The sequence below is a fragment of the Dermacentor andersoni genome, chromosome 4 (genome assembly GCF_023375885.2).
Source record: "Dermacentor andersoni chromosome 4, qqDerAnde1_hic_scaffold, whole genome shotgun sequence".
Taxonomy (NCBI): Eukaryota; Metazoa; Arthropoda; class Arachnida; order Ixodida; family Ixodidae; genus Dermacentor; species Dermacentor andersoni.
In genome coordinates, this window is record NC_092817.1 from 119713607 (window position 1) to 119739240 (window position 25634).

The following is a 25634-nucleotide window of genomic DNA, read 5'->3' on the forward strand; positions in this document are numbered from 1 at the left end:
GGCATTCGTTGTGCGGCTTCAGAGCAGTGCGGGAACCTACGCCGTGTGGCCGCCGCACATTTCAAAGTTACTCACAAGGACGAACTGTACTGTCAGCGCGAGACACCATCCTCCGCTCTCCGGACTATATGCAGGCCATAGGCGGTAAGTTTCCATTTTTTTCGAGGGGCACCACTTTTCCGAACCCCACCCATGTATATATATATATATATATATATATATATATATATATATATATATATATATATATATATATATATATATATATATATATATATATATATATATATATATGGGTGGGGTTCGAATATGTATATCACCGAAGTGACGGCCTTCCATGAGTGTTTACAAGACCTCATATAGTAGGAGGCAGTCGAATTTCACAGCCTGTGTCTCCTGGCATTACCAAGAGACTAGTGTCTCTCGGAAGAGCCATGAAACAAGTGGATTCATTAAAACACCTTAGGGGGATATATTTGTTTTGTGCGCATTAAGTCGCGCAAATACACATCAATCGAAAAAGCCGTGTCATTCCTTGTAAAAAGCTTCATTACAGAACGATACAATCAAGAAATATTTTCCTGGCGACGGGTCAGTTAAGAAAATAATACATAAGATATGTAAAAATTACAAAATTACACGACAGCAAGTAGGAACAGCGTGGATCGCGTTATTGAGCAGGTGATAGAGCATAGACCTGCAAAAAAATTTAAGGAGGAGCCCCTCAGTCCAGGGGTCCACTTGCCTCTGCCGCCTACCTGACCTGCCTAATTAAGGAACTTTGTCTTTCCAAGTCGGATCGGGCGAGCTGTGCCTCCCACTGCTCCATTATGTCATTGATATTTGGCCTTTGAGGGCGCTTAGTGCACTCCCAGGTTACATGTATTAGGGTGGGTATGCGACCGCACCAAGGGCAGTTGGATCTATAGCGAGTGGGATTGATAAAGTGTAACCATTTTAGATGAGGAAATACCTCGGTCTGTGTTACACGCCCACCGGCTGCATCTTCCTCGCTATGTTGCGGATGAGGCGGCGGGTATTTTCTGCGGACTCCGCGCTGATGAGCGAGGATGTCCTTGGCATTTGAACTGATGGAATTTTGTGAGGGATAGCGCGAACGGTTGGGATTAGAAGACGACGGCGTCGCTTGATTAGTAGACCAGCGAGCTCGAGCCAACGTGTCGGCTAGAGGGTACCCCCGCGTGGCCCGGGAACCAGAGTCAGCGTTGACGGCGGTTGGAGTATTTGGGGATTATCCCGAGGCTAGCCGCAGTGACGTGCCCCGTTAAAAACATGCGACATGCCTCCCGGGAGTCCGTGACCACGACCGAGTCCCTCTGCGAACGCTCCGCGTGGTCGAATGTCATCGCCACTGCTAACATTCCCGCCGAGGTGGGAGATACCGCCGTGCCCGACGCGGTTATTTGCTGCTGGCAGATCGCGTTCACAACTGCCAGGGCGTACCTCCTTTGGTAGCGCTGCCCAGTCGCCTCTGCATACGCAGCTGCGTCCGTGTAGTAGGTATTGAACTTATGGTTATTAGAGTACGTCGACTGAATGTGTTGTGCGAGTGCTTTGCGCCTTTCCTTGTTGTACTCAAGATTGATGTCCTTAGGACTTGGAGCTACTGTAATTTTGGATCCAACCGGCGGAAGGACAGGTACGGCCTGTTCGGTGAGAGAGAGAGAGAGAGAGAAAACATGTATTTGTAATGAGATGGGGTGACTTCCACGCAGGCCGGGGCCCTTAGTTCAGGGACCCATTCGCTCGCGCCACTCCGCGTTCCCGCCGGATGAGCCGTCGCTGCTCTTGAGGGTCTAAGCTGGTCAGCGCAGCCTCCCAGGAGGAAGGCGGAGGAATATGGGAGTAACCAGGAGGGTGTGGGCACTCCCAAGTGCAATGATATACTGTGGGCTTTGCTCCACAGTAGGGACAGTATGAGGGATAGTGTGTGTGGGTGGAAGAGATGAAGATAAAAGAGGCAGAGAAATGAATTAGTTTGAAGGTGTCGCCACGCGACGGCATCTTCTCGGTTGAGGGAATTATGTGGTGGGGGGAAGTGCCTCCTGCTATCTCTGCAATATTGTAGAGTTTCAGTGTAGTTCAGTGGTTCTGTCGGTGCGTCGTCTGGGTTGGACAGCTCTTCCAATATGCGCACGGTTAGCGAGCTCTCGTGTCTACCGCATTAGCGCGTTCATTACCATGGAGAGAGGAGTATCCAGATGTCCAGACGATACGCACCCTGTGTAGGGCTGCGGGGCGTAATGATGTAAGGATGCGGTGTGTGTAGTGTGTCACCCTCCCTTGTGGCAAAGTCCTGCAGGTGGTCTGAATCAGTGACCACTGTGATGGGTCCATCCAGTGCCGCTATGGTTGAAGCGTGTACGGGGGCGACAGCAGCTTCATCCGCCATGCCACTGTCCACAGTGTTGAGCGTGGCCGAAGGCCTCAGAATGTCTGTACTATCTAGTACGACTAGACATACGGCACGTCTCTGTGGGCACCGGGCCACGCCGGTGTATAGGACCGGTGTGTTCGATGTGTCATCGCCAAAGAGTCAAGCCAGTGCTTGTGCTCTTAGCTTTCTTCGGCCTTTATGGCGGTCAGGGTGCATATTCCGGGGAATTGGGGCCACGTGAATTTATTTGCGAATGCTATATGAGTGCAAGAGAGGTGCGGACTTCCTGTTGCGGTTTTCTTGGTGTTTGGTATCCTAGCCGGGATAGAATGAGGCACCCTTGCATTCTTTGTTGGCGACGTTGCAATTGGCTGTTAAGATGACCTTCGACTAGCTCGCGAATAGTGTTGCGCACCCCGAGTCCTAGCAGGAGCTGCGTGGACGCATAGCTTCAGCACTGTATGGAGGAAGGTGTCCATCTGGTGCATCTTGGTCTGAGTCAGGCCATGATAGGGGAGCTGGTAGGTTAATCGGCTAATTATGAGGCGGCAATACGAGTAATGTAAGCCAACAGTGCACTTAGATTTAATTAGTTAAATGACTAATGAATAAAATTATAAGTAAGTAATAAGTAATTGCTAGAATAATTAATTGACCCATAAACATAGATACATGATTGAACAATTATTAATTACATAATTAACTGATTAATGATAAGTTGGTTTAATTAGTTATTTCGAAGTTGGTTAAATAAAGGTAGTTCAATACTTTATATTGCAATCAGATCTTTATAGTGTGGTGACAACCACTCTGTATAATTCAAACTGGAACACCTGAGGGAAGAGCAAGTCTTTATTTTATACAAATGCGTTGCTTGAAATACATAAACTAAAAAAATGTCACTAACAACACAAAGCTGGACGCACACGCTAGCGGCGCACAGCCGGCAGAACTGACAACAGCTGCAATGAGCGACGAGAAAACCTATGCGACGGACGTTGGCTGCGGCGCTGCTGTCGCGCGGGCTGGCATCCAAGTGCCGGACTTTTGCACACCACCCGCCTCACGGCAACGGGTTGCCCGTGCCGCCCTTGCACACACCAGGAAGTCAATCGTGGACCTCGGCACAACGCACTTTCGGGCTAAAAACGGGAAATAGTGTTGGAGGCACTCGATACAGCGACGCATCGCGTGTGTACAGCGCTCTTGCTCGTTCTTTGTGTGTCGCCGTGACCACGTGAGCTGCGAGTGCCATAACGACGCGATAGAGTTGAATACCGCAGTGTCCGGTGGAAAAAGGTTGATCTTGACTTCCTCTGTGATGCTGTGTAGAAACGCCTGGCAAGAATCGGGGTCCGGAGAAATGTGGTGCAAAAGGGCGCGTTTTGCGCGGGACGGGAATTGAGTGACCCCCCTCCCCCGCCCTGTTCTTCGCCGTTCCCTCAAAAGAATGTCCTGCGAAATCGTGACCTACTGCTAAATTACTTTGAAGATACCATTTGTGAAGCAAGACGTGGTATGTAGATCACATTTAGTCACAGTGTCCTATAGAGAAATATTTCGTGACTTACGTACAAATGCGTAGATAGCGGAAGTGGTTGTAGTGGTTTTAGTGCCACTGTAATAGCTTAACGTTCAAGCGCACACGGCTTCGCAGGCCGTTTCAGACTTTCCTAATGGTACAGTCGGTTTCCTTCTTATGGTGCTTTAATTTATTTCCTTATTCTTAAAGCCGCATAATGCTCAGGACAAAAATGTCCTCATGCTTTAGTGTTTATGCTAGGCGTTGAATCGTAGAGTCCCGACGTTTCTCCCACTGTAAGCATTGCTGGAAAGTATAACTAATCTACAGTGAAAATGCATTGCAAGAATTTATTTATTTATTTATTTATTTATTTATTTATTTATTTATTTATTTATTTATTTACACTTTTGAAGCATAAAAAAAGGCTGTCATAATCGCCCTGGGTAACGACCACCAGCCTGCGAATGCTCATGTTTTTATTATTATTATTATTATTATTATTGTTATTATTATTATTATTATTATTATTATTATTATTATTATTAATATTACTATTATTATTATTATTATTATTATTATTATTATTATTATTATTATTATTATTATTATTATTATTATTATTATTATTATTATTATTATTATTTCCGTAAGAGCCACGAGGCAACTTGGAATCAGTGCAAAGATAGTCAAGGGGTTGCTGTCATTGTCATTCCTCACCTATATGATCGGTTTTGTCCGATGCCTTTTGCACACCATCTTGTCACCGTCCCCACCGGTCATCGGCTCAGAAGGCAGTGAAGGCACTTGTACTTTCTGAGAATCTCTGGTTTGTACGAGTGCCTTTGGCTCTTTAGTAACTGTCCGTGCACGTCTCTGTACCCCCTCTCATTCCTCTCTTCCCCTTCCTCCAGCGTAGGATAGCCAACCAGACTCTTGACTGGTTAACATCCCTGCCGTTTAATGGTACTCTTTCATCGAACAAAAAGTAGAATATTCTGCAAGCGACAGTGTGTCCAACAGCCATCAGAATGTTATTCAAGTAACTAATGTATGTAGCTAGTGGTAACCGTACTTCAAGCAGCATCGCCATATAATAACCAAAGGAATCTTAAGATGAAATGCAACCTCCGCAACATTAGATTGATGTGCTTTTTCAACATTCTATTGTTTGTTGTGAACACATATACGCACTGAAAAGAGAAGAAAGAGGAAAGCACGGAGCGGGCTGGCAATTGCCACAGAGAGAGGCCCAACGCCTTGCGCAACATTACTACAGAATAATTTGAAAATTACATTGGCTGCAAAGCACGCGTACGTCAGGTGATCTTTTTACAGCAGAGTTTTGTTTTTCTCTTGAAACAATAATACAGAATAAATATTAACTGGAACATCGTTGCTCGTTGCTGTTCGCGTTTTAATTTTTTAGCAATGTATGTATATATATATAGTGTATGTCTATCTTATCGTGTCAGGGTAGCATGCCATCTAGAACCTTAACGATTCCTGGCTTTTATATTTTGTGGCGGCTGGCAGTTTTGACAATCTAAATTCAGCTTATACTTGCGTATAACAAAGACACGCGCTCTAGGCTGGGAGGAACAAAAGGCCCGTCTACGAAACATTCAGTTAGTTCATTTCAAGCAGATGCTTGTGCTTAAAGACGAACAGTGCCGTGACGGGCCACTCGTCGGATAGCCTCATGCGGAGCCAAACAGAGTAGCAGCCAGAATAAAGACAAGCACTATGGCAACGAACGTCACCGTGACGATGACAGTAATGGCACGAATACCGCACGATGTCGATGACACCGCTGACACCACTAAGGTTATCACATCGCCCTTTAGAGATAAAATCCTGCGTGGGAACAAATAGAGGTTTCTGGTAACTACATCTGCGGATGAAACAGACTGATAAGAAGCAGAATAATTAAAATGGCAGCACATACAACGAAGCAGGAGAAACTACTTATCTTTCACGTTTTCTGGCCCAAAGATTCTTGGGGGAATAATAATGTCTGTAATCATGGCAAGGACAAGCACAAAAACACACCTCAGAAATAACAGCGTAAGCAACTCTATATAGTTACATAATTTATTGGCTTGGTGGATGTAGAGATAAACATGGTTCTCCTTGATATTCCACATATGTCCGTATGTCGCATCACGGCGAGATAAAGTTTGTGTGCCGCATCTTTCGAGACTGCTGCCTTGGGTTTAGCACCTGTCTTGACACAAAATAGACTTGCGGCAGAATTGTAATTTGACTACATCTTACAACAAATTACGGTTCTCTTTAGTTAAGTGCAAGCATTGCAGGTCCTGTAATGCTTCCTTTCAGTTTTCACGTGCGTGTGTGTGTGTGTGTTTACATGACAAACTAGTTTTCCATGAGAGACCACGTTTTCATTTAGTCTGGCCGCTTGCCAACCCTTGAGAAAACAGCGCAGAATACCCGAGCTGGAACCTACGCTGAGGAGAGCCTTGATACTTGAGTCTTCTTACATACACGCTTATACATTTAGCGCCCTCTCTTCCCACAGCGCGCAATCCGCATTGCGTTGTGTTATTGAAGTTTCACCGAGAGGTGTCTCTAGCTGTACGCAAGTTTGAAGCAGAAAGTTTTCTGGTGTTTCCCCACTTCGTGCTTGTTTACGCCACAGCTGGCCACTTTTGTCACGGCAGCTTTCTGCGGCTGAGAAATCAATCGTATCAAAGTAAGTGATGATTCGACGTCTTTTTTGGAAACTTTCGGGTGCTTCAGGCTAGCCTTGCTTGCAGATGACGTTTCTCGCTCGTTGAGTGTGCTGCCGATCGCTCTGTAAGCTCACTCGCGCCCTCATCGTCACAAGTTGCATATTTGTAAACAAAGGGGGCACTATGAAACGGGATGTCGTAAGTTGCAGCTAGAAGTGCGGACAAAGAAGAGCCGACTTTTCCGTCGACTTCCCAATTTGTAGTGCGAAGCATGGAGGAAGAAAAACTGAGGAGGGGTCCTGACGTCACACTTTGTGAAGCTAAGTGAAGCCCAAAGTTGGCGTTGCTCCGCCATCATATCTCGCGTTCCTGTATATGCTCCCGCAGGGAGCAGAGTAGCGCATAAGTCTGGTTTATGATCCAGCTCTGCAGTGGAGCCACTCCTCGCGCGCGCAGGAGACAAATGCCGCGCGGTGTTCCATTTGCTTTTTTGTCTGCTGGTGGCGAGCTACATGCGGCAGCAGTACGCAAGCGCTGAGCAAGATGACACTTTTTAATGCAGGCCAAGCTCGAACGATTGGCGTAGCCAGAGAGGTGCCAATCCCCCGAAATCTTTAGTTTGTGTGTACATATATACACGCACATATACAAACACACGCAGGAATGTACATATAAAGAATAGGACCCCCCTCGATCCCTCGAAATAAAATCCTAACTACGCCCGTGGCTCGAACAGCTCGAAAGTTCGCGTGCAAACGCGCATTACCTTGCAACAAAAAGCGGTGCAATGTTTTTCAGCAAGCATATGAAGTTTTCTCGCGGAGGCGGAAAGCAAGAAATGTTTTAAAGGGTGTTTAAAGGAAACTTCACACACGTGTGGTAGACAATTATGTGAGCACGTTTTGGCTGCCGAAACGAGACCAATAATGAGTGTCGCCAACAGAACTATCGTGCCTGCAATTATGTCAGTGACCGCTGACCATCATTCATCACTAAACTTCGCTCACAGCAGCTGCACGTTTTCGATTTATGCGGTGCAGACACGTATATTTAAACGCATTTCAAATGTTCGCATGCGCGCATGTTATGCAAAGCTTATTTTTACGATTCGTACCACAAACGTAACAGCTGCTTCGTAGCAGCAAATCTGCAAGTGGAAAAAGATTCAAGATGCAAGAGCTTCTAGATCAAATTTATTTCGTACAAGGCAATCAATGAGCAATGGATGGTGGCAGCAGGGGATGAGTGCTGGTTCTTGGAGCCTTGGAGGGGCAGAATTCAGAGCCACTGGAAAGGCAACAAGTTATTAACAGTCACAACAGGTTATAATTATTTTTGACTAATCACATGAGATGACAAACTGGCAAAGTAATTATTCACACATTGCAGACTGTAATATGACAGCACATTTCTCTGTATCTCTTCATACTACTCAGGTTAATTTACTATAAAACAGCGCTTACTAAACGTACAAAAATAATTTCACATTCCTCACGTCGACTTAGGCTGATCGAACAAGCAACATATTGCGGGCGGTAAATGCTGAAGCTATCGAAGCTGTCTCATAAGCGGGAGCGCATGGTGTTTTCGGTTACCACAAAACAATGAACACCAGCACACCAATCGACTTTACATGAAAAATCGGAACGCCGACAAAATTTTTAAAAGAACGGAGCAGAGAAAAGCCAGGGTGCAGCGGGCATGCAAATTGTACCTGCTAGTACTTATTCTGTTCTGAACACACTTTTCTGTAGCCGCATAGTCAGAACAATCGTACAAGCAACAAAGCGCATTGAGCGAGTTAGTAAGTTAACATTCTTCGCGTATATGCGCAGCGCGACAAAGACGTGTCGTCCTTTCTTTGTACCGCGTCTGTGTCGCGCTGCACATGTACACAAAAAAGTGCGCAAGTGAACAACCTCTCATGCCAGGCGTACGCATTTCAGCGTATACAGGAGTGTTACTCGAGATAAATGCCGCTTTAGTGTAAACAAGTCGAACTCACCTCTGTAAACAAGGCGAACGGACCTCGCTTATCTTGGTCCCTTCCGGAGCCGGCCGGTCTCATCCGTCCGCACGGCACCTTTGCCACCTTCCGTGCGTTTTGCCAGTTTGGTGTGCCAGTTTTGCCAGTTTTGCCACCTTCCGTGCGATTTGCGCAGTTTGGTGTGCTGCAACCCGTCATACTGGAATACAAGTGTCAAAATGATCTGCTTCGTAGCACTTCACCAAAGTCATTAACTTAATATCCTCGAATACCGTACCTGCAACCCGGAGCCGATCGTTGCTACGCACGCTCCACGGTCCGCCGATTGCAATTTCGATGGCCCTGACAGAAACGAGTAGGCGCCGTTTCCGTAAAGTTGGCTTCAGAGCGCGCAGTTGATCATTTGACGTCATTTTGCACCACGTGATCGCGCTCGGCGAATAGCGGTGCGAGCGGCACGGGAAAAGTTATGCGCAACTCTGCTCCCTGCGGGAGCATATACAGGAACACTAATCATGCTGGGTCTGTTCTCCTTTCTTGTTTACATTTCTCGCGAAACCACGCCGCGCTGCGCGCAACCGGGCTGCTCGGACATCCGCGCTCCGCAGCAATATTAAACAAAAGTATATAATCGCGATGTCTCATTGCATTACCGTTGCCGAAGTGATGTTGGAAGAAGTTAACAATGAACTTCGCAAATTGGGCCGTGTGGTCGAACCGGCTGCGTTTACTGGCTTTTATGAAAGTATACGTGCTTCATAAGGCCAGCCAACTCAACTGTTCTCATCATCAACCGCAGGTACCAGCCGCTGCCCTGTCCTTGCGTGTTTTCAAAAAAGGGTCACCTGTATCGCTGCCTTCTACTTGCTTTTCTCTGCTTTGGCTTCCTGGGGCTCTCAAACGGACTTGCGAGCTAGACGTCTGGCGATACGAAAAAAAATGTACGCATTCTCACTGCATTGACGCACTGCACACACGTACTACATACCAACCCAATTGCGATACACTTGGAGCACAAACACATATTCTCGCGGTGGCTTGAGGAATCGTCGTGCTTTATCGAACAAATTTCGGGTGGCCGCGCATCACAACGACAGCGCGCCGGCGAGAAGGCAGAATGTTATTGCTGACTCCGCGTTTAGATTCATTGACTGCGGCCTGAGGTGCCTTCTTCCCGCAGTAAGTGAAGCTTCACGGAAACAAAGTTTCGCGATAGCCGGCGCACGGTGCAGAGCAGTACGCGCATAGAACCTGCCTACGTTCTACCATGGAATAGCCGTTTGATGTGTTCGCAGGCGTACGTTCTGGGGAGCCTTGCTCACTCTTGCAACGCATCCGCTAACCTTCACTTCCCTGCGCTTCTCGCGCACACATATAACATACGCCTGCTGTAGCGAGGATTCGTTCCTTAAGTCAAAGCAGCGGCTTCTTTCCCATCTTCCCGGATGAAGCGTCGACTGGCCGGCGCACGGTGCCGAGGGCAGCAAAATGCACATATTCTGCGTAACGCTGTATCAGTACGTGTATTGTGGTACACCTGTGCAGGTGTGCATGAACCTCGAACCCGCTCTGCATAAAAGACTTCGTGCTGTCGCGAGTACTGCGAGGAACAAGCAACAGTTTAGCAAACTCTCCCGCATTCCCCGTCTTTTCTCCAGTTTAGCAACATGTGTTTTAATATGCAAAAAAAGCAAGTTGTTACTGAACACGAATGTTCTAAAACCAGGACTATGAATTCTTGCATAACGTACATTCTGCGTGCGGCAAATGCACCATGCGCTGTCAAAAGCAGGAATCACTCACCTGCAAGGCGTTCATTGTACAGAATCTGAAACACATGGGTTTCGGCCTGCGATGGCACGTCAGCATGATTCCCCCAAAGAGGGCAAAATTTCCCGCGGTTATAATTTCTTCGTCCGTTGCCATTGCCGTGGCGCGGTACATTCCGTACAGTGTTGCGTGCGCGTTCAATTCACGATCGTTCCTCCTGTCCCACCTGGCCACAGGAACATCCAGCAGATCACGGTCCGATAGCACATCGCCACAAAACACGGAGGCTAACGCAAACTTGCCCACAAGGCGCCTTTGCCACGGTACGAAACCTATGGAGCAACGCGTGTGAGCGCACAGCGACATAACAAAGCCGCCATTGTGGCCCGAATTGGCCGCTACAGCAAAAGAAATAAAAAAACAGTAAAAAGGGAGAACCTACTACGTCATTTTCTCCACACTTTTCTCCTAGCGCGCAGACGGGGTAGGGCCTCTCCTCAGTTTTCCTTCATCCATGACGCCAAGCCTTCCTGACGACTTCAACCCAGTTTTATGTAACCACTATTTGGCGACTACCTGGCCGTTTTCTGTGCGCTGATCCCGACGATAGTACAGTCTAAAAATGTGGGCTGAGACTGAGATGCGCAGGGTATGTGCCACGGAGTATGTACCGCTCTTCAATCAACCTCTGTGACGCAAAGGTGTGGCAGAAACAGGCTGCGAATCGAGTTGGCTCATCTTCCGCTACTTCACGCGTAGGCCTCTTCACCTCAAAGCTCTCCAAGCGATGAGGTGTAACCGGTGGCTGGGAAAGAGAGCGGCAGAGAAAGGACGCACTCACTTGCTGCTCGCACTGTTCGAACTCGAGACTGGCGCGGCATTCGGTGTGGGGCTTCAGAGCAGCGCGGGAACCTTACGCCGCATGGCCGCCGCGAGTTTTGAGTTCCGCGCAAGGACGAACTGCTCGCAGCGCAACACACCATCCGTCGCTCTCCTGACTATGCAGTTCGAAAAGAGTGCCGTTTAAAAATATGGGCCAATCCCGAAAATAGTACAGTGTCAATGTAGGCCAATACTGAAGATAATGCAGTCTAAAAAATGTGGCCCGATTCAGATGGGCGATGAATATGTGGCCCATGGGCCACTGCACATGCGCCGCTCTTGAATGAATCTTTTTGACGTTACCTTCGGTCATATAGGGTATCACAACAACAACCAATATCGCCATGCACTGCACTACGCATCAGTTTGCAACATGTCGCTAAAGCATCAAATTATATAGTCTACATTGTCACATTACGCGATGTCTTCGCAACGTGATATTCTGTGCCTACGTCACACCATGGCCGTTGGCAACGAAAAACTATGCAGGATCTAGGGTGCGGCAGCGTCTAGATTGCAAGTGCCGCCTCACTGAGGAGCGCGATAACGAGGTAACCTCTAGCAATTAAACGAACGTCCGTCTCTGTCGAAAGAAGGCCAAACACGTGAATGTTCACATTCGAAAAAGTATCGAAATAGACTAAATCCTTCATACAATATACCTCTTTCGACTTCCCAATTGGTTCAATCAAGTACACATGTTTACAGAATATTTTCGAGCAAGCTATGGTAATGAAAGCTTGTTGAAATCAAAAGCTGAAAGAGCAAATTTATGAGCTTCCACAAAGAAAAGTTCCCCTGCAGAAAGTAACGGCACAGTCAAAAAAGCTATGTAAAAAATTTAATTTGGAGGCTTAAATCCATGACAAAAGCGAACGTACGAGCCTGCATATGTCAGAAATTATGCCAGAAAAATTATGTCAGAATTATGTCAGAAAACGGTACGTGACAAAAAAAGCGTATCCTTTGTTTTTGCAGAAACACCTACACCTATTGCATGTAAATGACCCGTTCCTTGTGTGGAAATCTAAATAAGTCATCGTGTTTTTAAACAAATGCAAAGAGAAAAGCTATATGGCATGCTCACTCGACATTAAAGCCATGTATTACTCTTTGCCAAACAGTGAAATTCTGTCGTCTATTGAAGAATGCAAAGACAAATGCGGTTCCGTTGCATTTCAGAATAATACAGGTTTGGAAGCAAACGTTTCTTTTTTTAGAGCTTTTGACGATGCACGTAAACTTAATATTTCCTTCATGGGATGATAAGGTTTGCATTCAGACTAACCGTATCTGCATTTGCTCTTGCATAGCACCAATCTTGAGCAACCTTAGCACATCTTGATATCGACTACAACTACACGATCTACTACAAATTTCAAAATGAACCAAAATATTTCACTACGTTGGGGATTTTCTAGTAATTTCCAACACTGATGAAGTGGGCCTTGAACCATTAATGATGAAGGTTTTGAATCAATTTCGCGAATGTTTTAAACCACTCAATTTACCTTTTCAATTACCCGTGGAAAGATCCATATGATATTTAGATCTGAAGCTTAATTTTTTGAAAACTCGCATTTTCTGGGCGTACGAGCCGCGCGCCAGCAAGCCACTTCTTCCATTTGAGTTGGCTCATTCAAAGCTGTAAAAAGGTCGATAGCAACAACGTGTTTCACGAATGTCTTAAAGAAACCGTGCTTTCATTCGATGACAGATAGCTTTATCGAGCAACTAGATCGTCTTCAGAGAGCAGGGTGCCCGAAGCAGCTTCTTATGTTCGTAGCTGAATCGGTTCTAAAAAATTAAAAAGGAAACCACCGGACAGCCAAGCAGCATTAGAACGCAACAGGTAGGTAGGTAGATAGGTAGGCAGGTAGGCAGGTAGGTAGGTAGTAAACTTTATTCAGATCCGCAAGAATCTTCACCCCTTTGTTATAGGGGCAATACTGCGGGCCGCTCCCACGTTGGGACGGGAAGGCCAAGCCTCACCGCCGCATCGTGGGCCTTCTGGACAGCCCGTAGTTGATCAATCCAATCGTGGCTCTTAACCAATGAATAGAAGGTTTCCGTCATCAATCCGTGGTTTGTGTGGTGCTGTAAGGAGGGGCACTCCCAGAGCATGTGCTCAAAGTCGCTAGCCCCACCGCAGTCGGGACACAGAGGGGCGACTTCCGTGTATTAACTGAAGACGGAGAGTGTGGTATACGAGTTCGTTTGGATTAGCCTGAGAGTGACGGCCTGAGGCCTCGTGAGATTTCGATGTGGCAAGGGGAAAGCCCTGTGACTCATCTGATAGTGGCTAGTTATCTCGTTGAAGGTGGAGAGAATGTCCCTGAAGCGGGGGGGGGGGGGGGGGGGGGGTGGCATCTGCCTCCGAAAAGGTCGGACCAAGCCCGCCGCCGGTCCCACCCGGCACACCGGCCTCCCAGTGCCCGGCGCAGTCTGCAAGACCTCGCGCCCAGGCATGGGACAACTCATTAACGTTGGCTAGCCCCCCTACTTCGGCACCCTCTTGCGCCGGAAACCATGCAATGTCGTCATAAGTAAGCACCTTACCCTCAAGTGCCCTAGCAACCTCTTCACAAACAGCCCCAGTCGATAAAGCTCGACAAAAAAGACAAATAAATAACTGTGGCACTTTACGTGCATCGGTTGGCGCCTAATTTGAAGAAGATAGGAATACGCGCCAACGTGTATGTTGTATTTTCTGATCCTAAAAAACTTTCTGTAATGTGTTTCAAAGTAAACAAAGCAGCAAGGAAGCCACAGTCCTGCTCCACAGGGTATGTCAACTGCTTTCTTAAAAAGAAACTGTATTGAGGGTGTTGTTTTTTCGGTCCCGCTGTCCTGTTGAAACCAATATGTAGGACAGACAGGTAGGTACTTAAATGAAAGATCAAAAGAGCATAGCTAAAATGCACACGAAGCGATTAGTGGCCACCTACTTATCCACGGCAGGGATTGTGCTTGCACTTCGATCTTTCGAGGAACAAACGTTATAGCAAAAAAAAAAGGAAAGGAAAGAGAACTAGATAAATAATTGAAGCTGCGGAAAAAGCACACGTAAAAGAAAATTGTGTTAGTATGCCTTCTCTGACCCTCTCTCAGAAAAGAACTTGATTTTCTTCACTCACACCTAATATAGCACGTGCTTGTGACGCAAGTTGTTGATGCAGGTTAATCAAAGATAGAGATACGTGTATCATATTATGGTAGTCCTATTTTCCTGCATTTATTTTTTGACTGCCAAAGGTATATATATGCCCACATGTCAGAAAACAATATGAATGGTAAGTCAGCGCCCTTCTCGCCCTTTATTCGTCTTGTGTTCCGTCGGTTTCGCGCTGTCCCCCTACTTTCATATGGTTGGAACTTTCCCAAAACTTTTCAACAACACAGAAGAAAAAAAAAAGTTGTAATCGCTAATTTCAACGCTTTCTTGCGATGAACAATCACTGCGGTAATTTCTTGGTTGCCCTTTTTCTTCCATTCGAGGGTTGCCGATGCAAATGATTGCTCCAGTGAAAAACAGACCGAAAATCAATGATGCTGAAGAACTCATAATTGCTGTAATAGGTTTTGTGGAAATCCACGCCCCATATATGTTGGCGCTCTCTGGAAGGTCACCTCAAGCAAGCCCTCCAGGGGTAGAAAATTGCGAATACATTACCATGACCACTCTACAACAAGCGCTGCAACAAATGATGTAGCAGATTACCCAACAAATCAATGAAGTCAAAAGCTCAATCAAGAAAGAAATTACAGCCAGAAATGTAAGGGACAAGGTTGAGCGTATCTACCACAGACCAGGACTAGCGTCCCTGTCAAATTATTCGAACACGTCAGACACCGCATGCAAATTCTCCCTGTACTAACATGGGAAGTACACGCCAGGCAGACCCCGAACAATTCGTCATATGGCGGTGAAACTGCTGTGGATCTGCTCAAACAATACATAAACACGCACATAACGCCGCCTACCGTAATTGCACTCCAGGAGACCGGAAGAAGACCAGTCCTGCCAGGATGCAGAGGTTTAACGAAGCCCCAACAGATTGAATGGTGGCTATTCTACTCGACAAGACGGCAACAACCATTGGGCATGATGTTATTTCAAACACTAATGTAGATACAGTAGATACAGTAGAAATTGTGACAAAGGAAGCAAAACGTAAGGCTAAGAGCAGCATTTTCGTGGTCAATCCCTACTGCACACCAAGGCAAAAAGGGTCACGATTTGCGGAGCTCTTCCAAGGAGCATGCAAGCTAGCCAGAAGCAACCCTTTAATCAACATAAGAGATTTAAACACCCGCGACACAAGCTGGGGCTATTCGCACACAGATGCTAAAGGGAAAAGGGTCATACAGGCAGCAGAGGACCTGATCTTCGAGCTGCTCACAGACCCAGCCACCCCGACGCGAATCGGCAACAGTGTAAGTAAGGAAACGAGCCCTGAGCTATCATTTATCAAAGGAGGACAGATCACCTGGCTAAATCTACAAGAGACACTAGGAAGCGACCACTGCATACAGCATCTTCGAGTACCTACAGGAGTCGCGAGGAGACAAATTGGACCAGCCAAGATTATTGACTGGACTGCTTTTCGAGCAGAAAGTGCGGAACAGCTTGGCAACATAACAACCCACAATGAATGGTGTCAAATCCTCACGGCGCTTCGAAACCATTGCACAAAACAGGTAGAACGGACAGCAGACATAGTGGAGATAGACGGGAATCTTCTACGCCTCTGGGAAGGTAGGCGTGCTCTAGTGAAACGCTAGAAGCGCCAGAAGCATAACAGGATGTTAAAGCTCAAGATCGCTGAAATAACAGCCAAGGCTGAAGCCCATGCCGCCCAGCTTGCTCGCCCCAATCGGCAGCAACTGAGCCACACTCCTTGGCTGGCACATTAAGTACGGCGCGCACTTGCAATATTCTGAGAGCACTTATTGATCCCTTGAAGTCCAAAAGAGAAACCAATAAACCACTAATGAGACTTCTTCACACCTTTAAAGGTACCGAAGCTGAGCTGCTTGAAAAAGCGCGAGAGAAATGCTTCGCAAACCACCTACCGCCCAGCTATAACGGCCTGTATAAAGGCGCCGAAAACTCCACGCTCGACAGACCCATAACGAAAGAATAGATTTACTCAGCCATACGAAACAGCACCAAAAATACTGTTCCGGGAGCTGATCACATAGGAAACGCTGTCATTCGCAACCTTGACAAAGAAGCCATTCAAGAACTCACTCAATTCATAAATGACCACTGGGAGGCGGAGACCGTACCAGCAGAATGAAAGCACACGAAAGTAATACTCATTCCCAAACCAGGCAAGAAGCTCCAGCTTGGGAATCTCAGACGGATATCGTTTACATCTTGCCTTGGTAAGCCATATGGGCGTATCCTAAACCATAGACTCCAAAACTACATGGAAAGGAGAGATTTGTACCCAAACACTATGTTTGGTTTCCGGGAAAAACTCTCGACACAAGACATGCTCCTCAAACTTAAGGAAGAAGTTCTCAAGAACGTCACAACCCGAGGGGAACTCATTGACATGGCCATAGACATCAAGGGGGCTTTTGGCAATGTCAACCATGAAGCCATCCTCACTGGACTAGAATACCTGAACTGTGGCAAACGCATCCACGGCTATGTAAAAGCATTCCTCTCAGACAGAATAGCTACAATAGGCATAAACGATGCCCGTACAAATATTTTCCAAGTCCCCAATAAGGGCACATCCCAGGGATCAGTACTCTCACGGTTGCTCTTTAACATAGCCATGATCGGACTTGCCAGAATATTAGAGAACATCCCGGACATCAGACACGCAATGAACGCGGACGACATTACCATTTCAATCACCAAGAGCTCCTTGGGGGAAAAGGAAACAAAACTATACGAACTCTTCTACAAAAAGCTGCCAACTGCGTCGAACAGTATACTAACGAAAAAGGCCTGCAACGCTCAATGGAGAAATCCGGGCTACTCAGAGTCTGTAGACAAAACTAAACAGGATGGTACCCACGAACAGAAGTCTAAGCCTCAACGTTTACCTCGAAGGCCAGGAGATACCTGAGAAGACCATGATAAGAGTGATAGGGATGTGGCTCAATCTAACCAACGGAGCAACCACACCCACACGCTCCTCAAAATTACAACGCTACAAGTTACAAGTATGATTAGTAGAATCGCCACTCGTCGGACAGGACTGCCGGAACACTTTGAAACTATAGTAAGAAGCCTAGTCATCAGCAGAGTCATGTGTAGTCTACCGTACCAATGGCTGAATCTCCATGAAGAGAAACAAGTGGAAGTAGTCATTCGGAAAGCTTACAAAACGGCACTGAAACTCCCAATCAGTACGCCTATACCGAGAAACGGCTTGCCTTGGGATTGCACGATACCTTCCATGAACACCGGGAAGCTCAGCTCCAGGCACAAAAAGAAAGACTCTTGCAAACACCAACGGTCTGAGCACTCCTCGAACGCCTTGTCTATACCGAACAACTTAAGAGAATGGCAACAGCAATCGTGCCAGATGAAATGCGCCGGCACCTCAGAGTGAACCCGATGCCGAAGAACACGCACCCGAACTTGCACGAAGGCAGGCGGGTAGCACGTGCAGATTACATCCAGTGCACGTACTCCACCAAAAACTACGTAGTGTACGTAGACGCAGCCACCCAAGATCCTAAACGAGGACGCAGAGTACGCAGAGTGACCATGGTCATTAATGCAAACCATCGCGAAATCACAAGCAGCTCAATAAGCCGAGGCACCGTGTCTAAAGCTGTCGCTGTGGCAGCGGCGGAGTGCTTCAGAACCGGCAAATCTTTAACATTTCTAATTGATTTTCAAGACGCCTGCCGGAATTTCCGGAACGATAGAATAAGCCACCGCGCACTCCGTGTACTCCTCGAGACGACAGGCAGCGTTATACACCACACAACCCTACCACAGCCGATGCAACACAAGCTACCGTGGGTGCCGGGACATGCAGGAATAGCGGGGAACAAAGAGGCGGAAAGGGTGCTCGAGGGTTTGTAATCGGACCACCCGAAGAATCCACACTCGAAAGTCTACTGTCTGTTCCAAATGAATACTCGTCTTTACTGGCACACTACAGGGGAACCAGGATGACTCACGAGGGCGGAGGTCACTGATTGGAGACAGCTCCGGACAGGAACTTTCCCCAAATTAAACCTACTCGGTGAAATGTATCTCACCAGATACGTAGCTAAATGCCCGGGGGGGGGGGGGGGTGCGGTCAAAAGCCCACCTAGCATCACAGCACATAAGAATGTCAATTTAGAAGAGCAGTTCCCAAAATCTATAATCCGAGTGCGGAGCAATGGGAGGCACTGGACAAAGAGCCCCACCCATGCCAAACCCAGTCAAGAGCGTCCAAGAAGACCCTGACGGACTACAACACAAGCTCCTGCGGAGACCAATAAATATACTGCATCAAGATGGCAAGTTGGGCCAGTTGGTTGGGTCTCATAGTAAGGTTTGTTAAGAGGAAGCTTTAGTTCAGGTGCTCCTATCTGAATACATGTAAAAGGAGAATTCGTTTTTATCGACAACCACTGCACCAAATTTGACGAGGTTTGCTGAATCTAAAAGAAAAAAATTAAAAGCTAGTGACTGTTGGTTTCAAATTTTTTATTTAGGTCGTCAGTTCTTTATTAAAAATTGGCATAAATTGAAAAATTTTTAATAACGAAACTATCAAGTTTGCAACTCTGTAACTCAGCAACGAAAAAAGATAATAGAATTTTGTGAATTGCATCTAACAGTACATCTAAAGTCGACAAAATAGATATGTTACACATGAATCTAAACAAACTTAGTATTATGGAAATACAGCTTTTGCAGAAGCTTTGTAAACAACGTAACGAATTCACATAAAATATAATATGGTATATCGAATTTGTCCGCTTTGAATCATCTAATAGATGCCGTTTAAAGAAGGGCGATGTCTGTTCTTGATGCAGAGCTATGAATTCGTAAGCTTCGTGCTTCTATTTTTTTCAAACTGTAGAACATTTGAATATTCTTGTATCAAAATTCGGGCCATAAATCGAAATTGCGCTTCCAACAGTCACTAGACTTAAACTTTTTCTCACAAATGCAGGAAATTTCATTAAAATGGGTCCAGGAGTTATCTCAGACAAACGTTTTTGCGTTTTACGTGTATTTGAACAGGCCACGTCGGAGTTGGGCCCGATCTAAAGCTTCCTCTTAAAGCGCAGCACAAGACAAGGACAAAAGAAAGTATAAAACGACGACACCGCGCCGTGTCGTCATGTCCTCGTTTATACCTGCTTTTGTCCTTGTCTTGTGTTACGCTGTAACGAACCTTACTGTGAGACCAATAAATGTTTTTGATGATGATGTTGACGACGATGATGATGATGATCGAAATGATGCTTAGTACATAGATTTCTCTATTCTTCGTACTTGCGGCTTCGGACGTTCTTGTGATTTGACTTGCTGCGCTTTATCTGCCTTTATTGACCGAAGTTTGGAAGTAAACCTATTATTTCTAGACGTGTACGGCACTATGGAAAGAGCTATAGGCAGGTTGCGCACGTAGTTCCCGCGCCGACTAGGGCGCCCCTCGCGGCTGCGAGCGCGGAACCGGCAGGATACGACCGGCTCGCTTGCGTTCGGAAAGCCTGTATGTGCACTGTTTCGCGCGTAGTTGTTGCCTTTTCTGAGCAATGCCGAAGTGCAATCCGAGCTGTTGAGTAGTGGGCTGCAACAGCACGTACACCAACTCACGAGGAACAAAGTTTTACAGGTTTCCAAGCCGACCATATGAACCAGAACGGCGTCAACACTGGATAGCGCTCGTCCGACGGCATAAGCTGTTTTATGTTCCGGCGTTATGCCAAGTGCGTTATAACGCTGAATTCTTTGCTTTTACAGCAATGATGGCAGCAACGGGACACCTGCAGTGAGTGACGTAGCTAGGTCGTCTGGCACCCGGGGCCCATAGGTCTTCTGTCCCCCCTCCCCTCCCCCGGGTTTATTTGAGGAAGGCGAGGATATCAACAATTTCCGCGTGTCTCCGGACGTATATGACACCCCCCCCCCCCCCACTGGCCCCTTGCACCCGGAGCCCACGCCCCCCCCCCCCCCCCTTTGCTACGTCACTGCCTGCAGTGCTTACCAGGATATGCAGCAAACTAAGTAGTTTGTTCCCACACTATACCGCAGTAAAGATGTGGAACTCTTTCCCAATCCTCTCCCATTCAAACAGCGCTAGGGCTTGCTGAGAGATTTAAGGAGGGGTTGCAGCCGGCTGAGCTGGCATACACCCTTCTGCGCCCAGCATATCAACGAAGGGGCAGGTGAGATCACCAAAATTTTTGACAACGTTGTTTATTGGAACCTCCTTTGCACGCACAGAAAAATCGCAACATAAAAGTATCGCACTTCCAGTAACTTGGGCGAAAATATTTTCCCAGCGTAGTCTAACAACTGGTAAGTTCATCCCCTTTTTTGTGTTTGGGGAGAGCAACGTTAGAATACCTCTGGTAGGTCTTACGAGTCGTTCGTACGCCCCACGTTTTTGGATGAGATGTTTTGGATTCGTATTTGCCGTCCTGTATGTACAGGGAAAATACCGCGGCGTCCTTGCACTTCCCTGCGATGCCAGCACGGCAATCGCAGCTCCCCGCTAGGATTTGTCTGCTGTCGCCGATCTTCAAGAATCAATGTCGCCTATAATTTCATGTGTCCACACCATAGATAACGAAATAACTTAAGCTGAGCTTCACGCATCTCGCTGGTGCATTATTTTTCGTTTGCGGAATAAACCTAGCAGTCACTTCCGATCAGTGCGAGTTCAGCACTTCGCTCACGCCGTAGACGTGCCCCACTTCAAATAGACGACTTCCTTTCTCTAAATTCTTTTCCCTAAAAAAGCTATGAAGATCTTGTAATTCCCGAAACCCGGTTAAAATTAATATCGGCACGCTGTTTCGCGCCATCGCTACCGTTTGACAGGACGCCAAACAGGCAGCGCGGGCTGCTGACGCCGTGAGTAATCCTACCACATTCGCGCAACTATTCGTCAGATGGCGCTAGGGGTCGGAAAGACAGGGCGCCGCCTAGCACTTGCAACGTGCCCATAGAAAGGAGAATGATAGGTGTAACGTTAAGGGATAAGAAAAGAGCATATCGGGTGAGGGAACAAACGCGAGTTAGTGACATCTTAGTTCAAATCAAGAAAAAGAAATGGGCATGGGCAGGACATGTAATGAGGAGGGAAGATAACCAATGGTCATTAAGGGTTACAGACTGGATTCCAAGGGAATGGAAGCGTAGCATGGGGGCGGCAGAAGGTTAGATGGGCAGATGAGATTAAGAAATTTGCAGGGACAACATGGCCACAATTAGTACATGACCGGGGTAGTTGGAGAAATATGGGAGAGGCCTTTGCCCTGCCGTGGGCGTAATCATGATGATGATGATGATAATGATGATGATGACGGCACTAAAACTGCACGCGTGCGTAGTCGTTGCGAATTGTTGCAATTTACAGCGCAAAATTTTGTCGAAAGCGAGTGACCTGCAAAGTCAACAAACCGTTTCATGTTAGACGGAAGAAGTTTACATCATGCTTGCAGCTCCAATAAATGCCGGAGTTCCCTGTCGTAATTTTTGTAGGAAACTCCTTTGCGTAAAAAACAACAAGTTCATTTTAGACGTGTGGCTCTAGCCTCTAAATGCACGCTCAAGCCATCGCAGCTAGTCAGGATGTCCGTAGTGGAGCCGTTCCGGTTAGAAGTGCAAACGCTTCAAATGGCAAAACCGCAAGCCTTACTGCGTCAGCTTTCCACTGCAGTTGCTAAATTGTTGCAGGCTTATCTAAAAGGCACAAAACCCGGTTCAATGGACCTACCAACACAGGAAGCGGCCTTCGGTGAGTAGATAGCGATCCCTGGTTACCGCCACATTCGGACTGTGCAGAGGTCGCTACAGGGTTATCAGTACACCACTTCACACCAGATATGCTCCCAGCAGTTTCCAAACAATGGTTCTGATTTACTGTCCATCGACCGATCGAGAGTTTCCACGTGTCGAAGCTGTCGAACTCGCGTAATAACAAGCCTCGAAGCTCAGGTTTAGAAAGCACCGCAATTATACCCATTTCTCCGCCTTGCAGAAAACGACATCCAGGTATGTGCATTGTTACACCACGCTAACAATATTTTATTTAAAGTTGCATCTTGCTTGCACCGCGAAAGGGATGTATGCACAAGAAATTCATACTTGACAGGCGCTGATCACAGCATTGACGCTTGACCCCATATATGACGTTATACGACTCCTGTATGGCTTTCTGAAGTATGTCTGAACAGCTATGTCGCATGTGTTCCTTTTCTTGTCTTTACACACACACACACACACACACACACACACACACACACACACACACACACACACACACATATATATATATATATATATATATATATATATATATATATATATATATATATATATATATATATATATATCGTTATGTGAGCGTCAGAGCGTCTTTGTGGCTTAGTTTCCCTCCTCCCACGGTAACAGCTGACATTTTACAATTGCGGAAGTGAAATCTACTAATGCAACGTGACTCAACATTCATTTGTAGTGTCCCTCTCAAAAAAAAAAAAGAAAAAGCGCGGTGGTAATAAAAAAAACGTACCCTACAAAACTCACTTCTTGCTGTGACAAGTGTTTTCGGTTTCTCTTTTATTTCTGCAGCACCCGCTGGTCCGTGACGACGTACACGTCGACAACATGGAGGAAGACTTGCAGAGCGTAGCGCTGCGAGAACTCGGCGAAACGCCAGAAGTGAAACACAAGTCCGTGGCGCAATTGCGGCAGCTTCTCGAAGGTAAACCTGTCTAGCGGAATGCTCGTGCTTCCTCATGACGCCGCAAGCGAGGTAGTGTAGGTGTGCTGTGAAATTCACTGCAGCAGAGCAAAATAACCAATGTCATCGGCAGTCCCGTGAAAGTAAATGCCGCGATTTAGCCGTAAAAGGGAAAGGAATACGCTACCATTGCCTCGGATTCACGATTTAAAACTGCGTTCACGATATCGCAAATTGTTGTTCAATAGCTCAATCGACACATGTCCTCCATCTTCGAGGAGCGAAGTGCAACTGACGGTAGCCCGGAGCAGAGAACCGCACACACCGTGTTTGCGTGTGTGTGTGTGCGTGTGTGTGTGTGTGGGGGGGGGGGGGGCAATTGAAGAAACAGCCCAAGGGAACCTGATTCGTGTCGGACGATGACGTGAAGTGTCAGTTACAGACTTTTTGAAGCAGCAACCGAAGGAGTTTTATGAGACGGGAATCACGTGACTTGTTAGTCAGTGGGACAAATATCTAAATGCTTATGGAGGCTACTTTTAAATGAAGTAACGCGTTTTTCATATGTTCGCATTGGCTCACTTGTATTTGCCTCGCTCTCGTATATCTTGTAGAACTCCTGCTTTTTATATGTGTGGTCGGTTGTGACTACAATTTCGGTGCAATTGCTCGCCATACACGACGGGTGACAGCTGCTCCGATCAATACATTGGAACAAATGACGGCGTCATTGAGAGTTTTCCCTGGCCATTGTGTATGTACGAAAACGTAAACAAGATTCTTGAGTGACAAAGTTTAATTAAAACATTTGTCCTCAACTTGTTAATTTCATGGCCATTACATTTTTCATATCAGCGGCATACATTGGTTTGCTGGTGTCGAACTGATATCGTTCTAAAGTTGGTGTGGTATTTTCTTTACTTACTAAATTGACTTAAAAACATGGGAGCATTGATATCAGTTATTTTGGACACAATTTATGGGACATAGGATTGTATTCTTTTATGAAAAAATACATATTTTACTTGTCTTGACAGTCCGTACAGTTCAAGGATTTGTTTGCAGCATTTATCGTGATGGAAATGCAGTTATTATTCATGTATTTGATTCCTCGCCAAATTCTATAAGGAGGAGGCCGACCTGAAATGTGAGCTGGCAGAAGAAGACGGCAGAAGACTATAGGTTGGGCGATGAAATTAGGAAATTTGCCGGCGCTAGTTGGAGTCGGTTGGCGCAGAACAGGCGTAATTCAAGATCGCAGTAGGCCTTCGTCCTGCAGTGGACATAAAATAGGCTGCTGATGATGATGTTGATGACGCTCATGATGAATTCTTAGAGGACACGTAATATCTTCCAGCTTATAACCAAAATTTGCCACGTGGCCAGGTGATGTGCCCTTTAAGTTTTAATTTATTTATCTCAATTTAACGCGGCGATTCCTTTTGCCCGTTAGCGACTTTTTTATTATTTCGAGAGCAATTATAGGGGCACTCTAGGCGCAGTTCTGCCATCGCTGTGATGTTCCGTATGAAATCAAAAGGCAATAACATCGTCACCGCGCACCGTATGCTGTGTGTGCGAATGAAAGCGTGCGAGGGTGAGCCGACGATTGCGGCTCGATTTCGCGCGCGCGAGGGAAGAATGCGGGGAGGAAGCGCTCCGTCTTCCGTCGCGCGCAAGGCATCGGAAAGGGGGGCGTTGATTGAGGCGGCTGCTGTGTATGGCGCAGCCACTTGGATTTATCTATAAGGAAGCTTTTAGCTCGGGTGCTCCTATCTAAATATATGTAAAAGGGGAATTCGTTTTTCTCGGTAACCACTGCACCAAATTTGACGAGGTTTGTTGCATTTAAAAGGAAAACTTATAATCTGGTGACAGTTCGTTCCGAATTGTCGCTTTATATCGTCATGTTTATTGAAAATTGGAAAAAAAAAAATGGAAAGTTTTTATGAAACGAAACTATCAAAATTACAACTCTCTAACCCTGCAAAGAAGCATAAGATCACAATTGTGTTAATTGCATGTGATACTACACCTAAAGCGGACAAAATTGATATATTACACATATGGATCAAAAGAAATTCAGTAATATGGGAGAGCTTTTTCGGAACCCTTGTACAGAACGTAATAAATTTACGTATGATATAAATCGAATTTGTTCGCTTTGAATGATCTAATGGATGCCGTTTACAGAACCGCGATATCTGTTCTTGATGCAAAGCTATTAATTTATAAACTTCGTACGTCTATATTTTCCGAACTGGTGAATTTTTGAAAACTGTTTTCACAGTATTCCGGCCCTAAATCGAAATTCCGCTTCCAATAGTAACTAGAATTTAACTTTCTCTCTCAAGTGCAACAAATTTAATTAAAATCGGTCCAGGGGTTATCTCAGAAAAGTGTTTTTGCGTTTAAGTATTTCTATAGTCCGCGTCGGAGTTGGACCGGAGCTAAAGCTTCCTCTTAAGAGCGATCTGCGAGGGGGACA

The 25634-nt window shown here is 46.2% G+C and overlaps 1 protein-coding gene and 1 long non-coding RNA gene across 3 annotated transcripts in view; one reads left to right on the plus strand and one right to left on the minus strand.

Annotated features, from left to right (window-relative positions):
• Positions 1 to 6549: 6549 nt before the first annotated feature.
• The window catches only part of LOC140217363 (alpha-tocopherol transfer protein-like), a 30739-nt gene continuing 11654 nt past the window's right edge, over positions 6550 to 25634 (plus strand). The window contains exons 1-2 of one of the 2 annotated variants that reach the window (XM_072287908.1): positions 6550 to 6636; positions 23035 to 23167. In XM_072287908.1, coding sequence (XP_072144009.1) covers positions 23071 to 23167 — 97 coding nt within the window. In that variant the 5' untranslated portion in view covers positions 6550 to 6636; positions 23035 to 23070. Of the gene's footprint in view, positions 6637 to 22292; positions 22459 to 23034; positions 23168 to 25634 lie in introns of those variants that run through there. The other variant, XM_072287907.1, reaches the window with a different exon arrangement.
• On the minus strand, positions 7788 to 8706 carry LOC129386415 (uncharacterized). The gene is made up of 2 exons (XR_008613800.1): positions 8622 to 8706; positions 7788 to 7903 (listed from the first exon to the last, which is right to left on the minus strand). It is a non-coding gene; the product is annotated as an uncharacterized lncRNA (long non-coding RNA).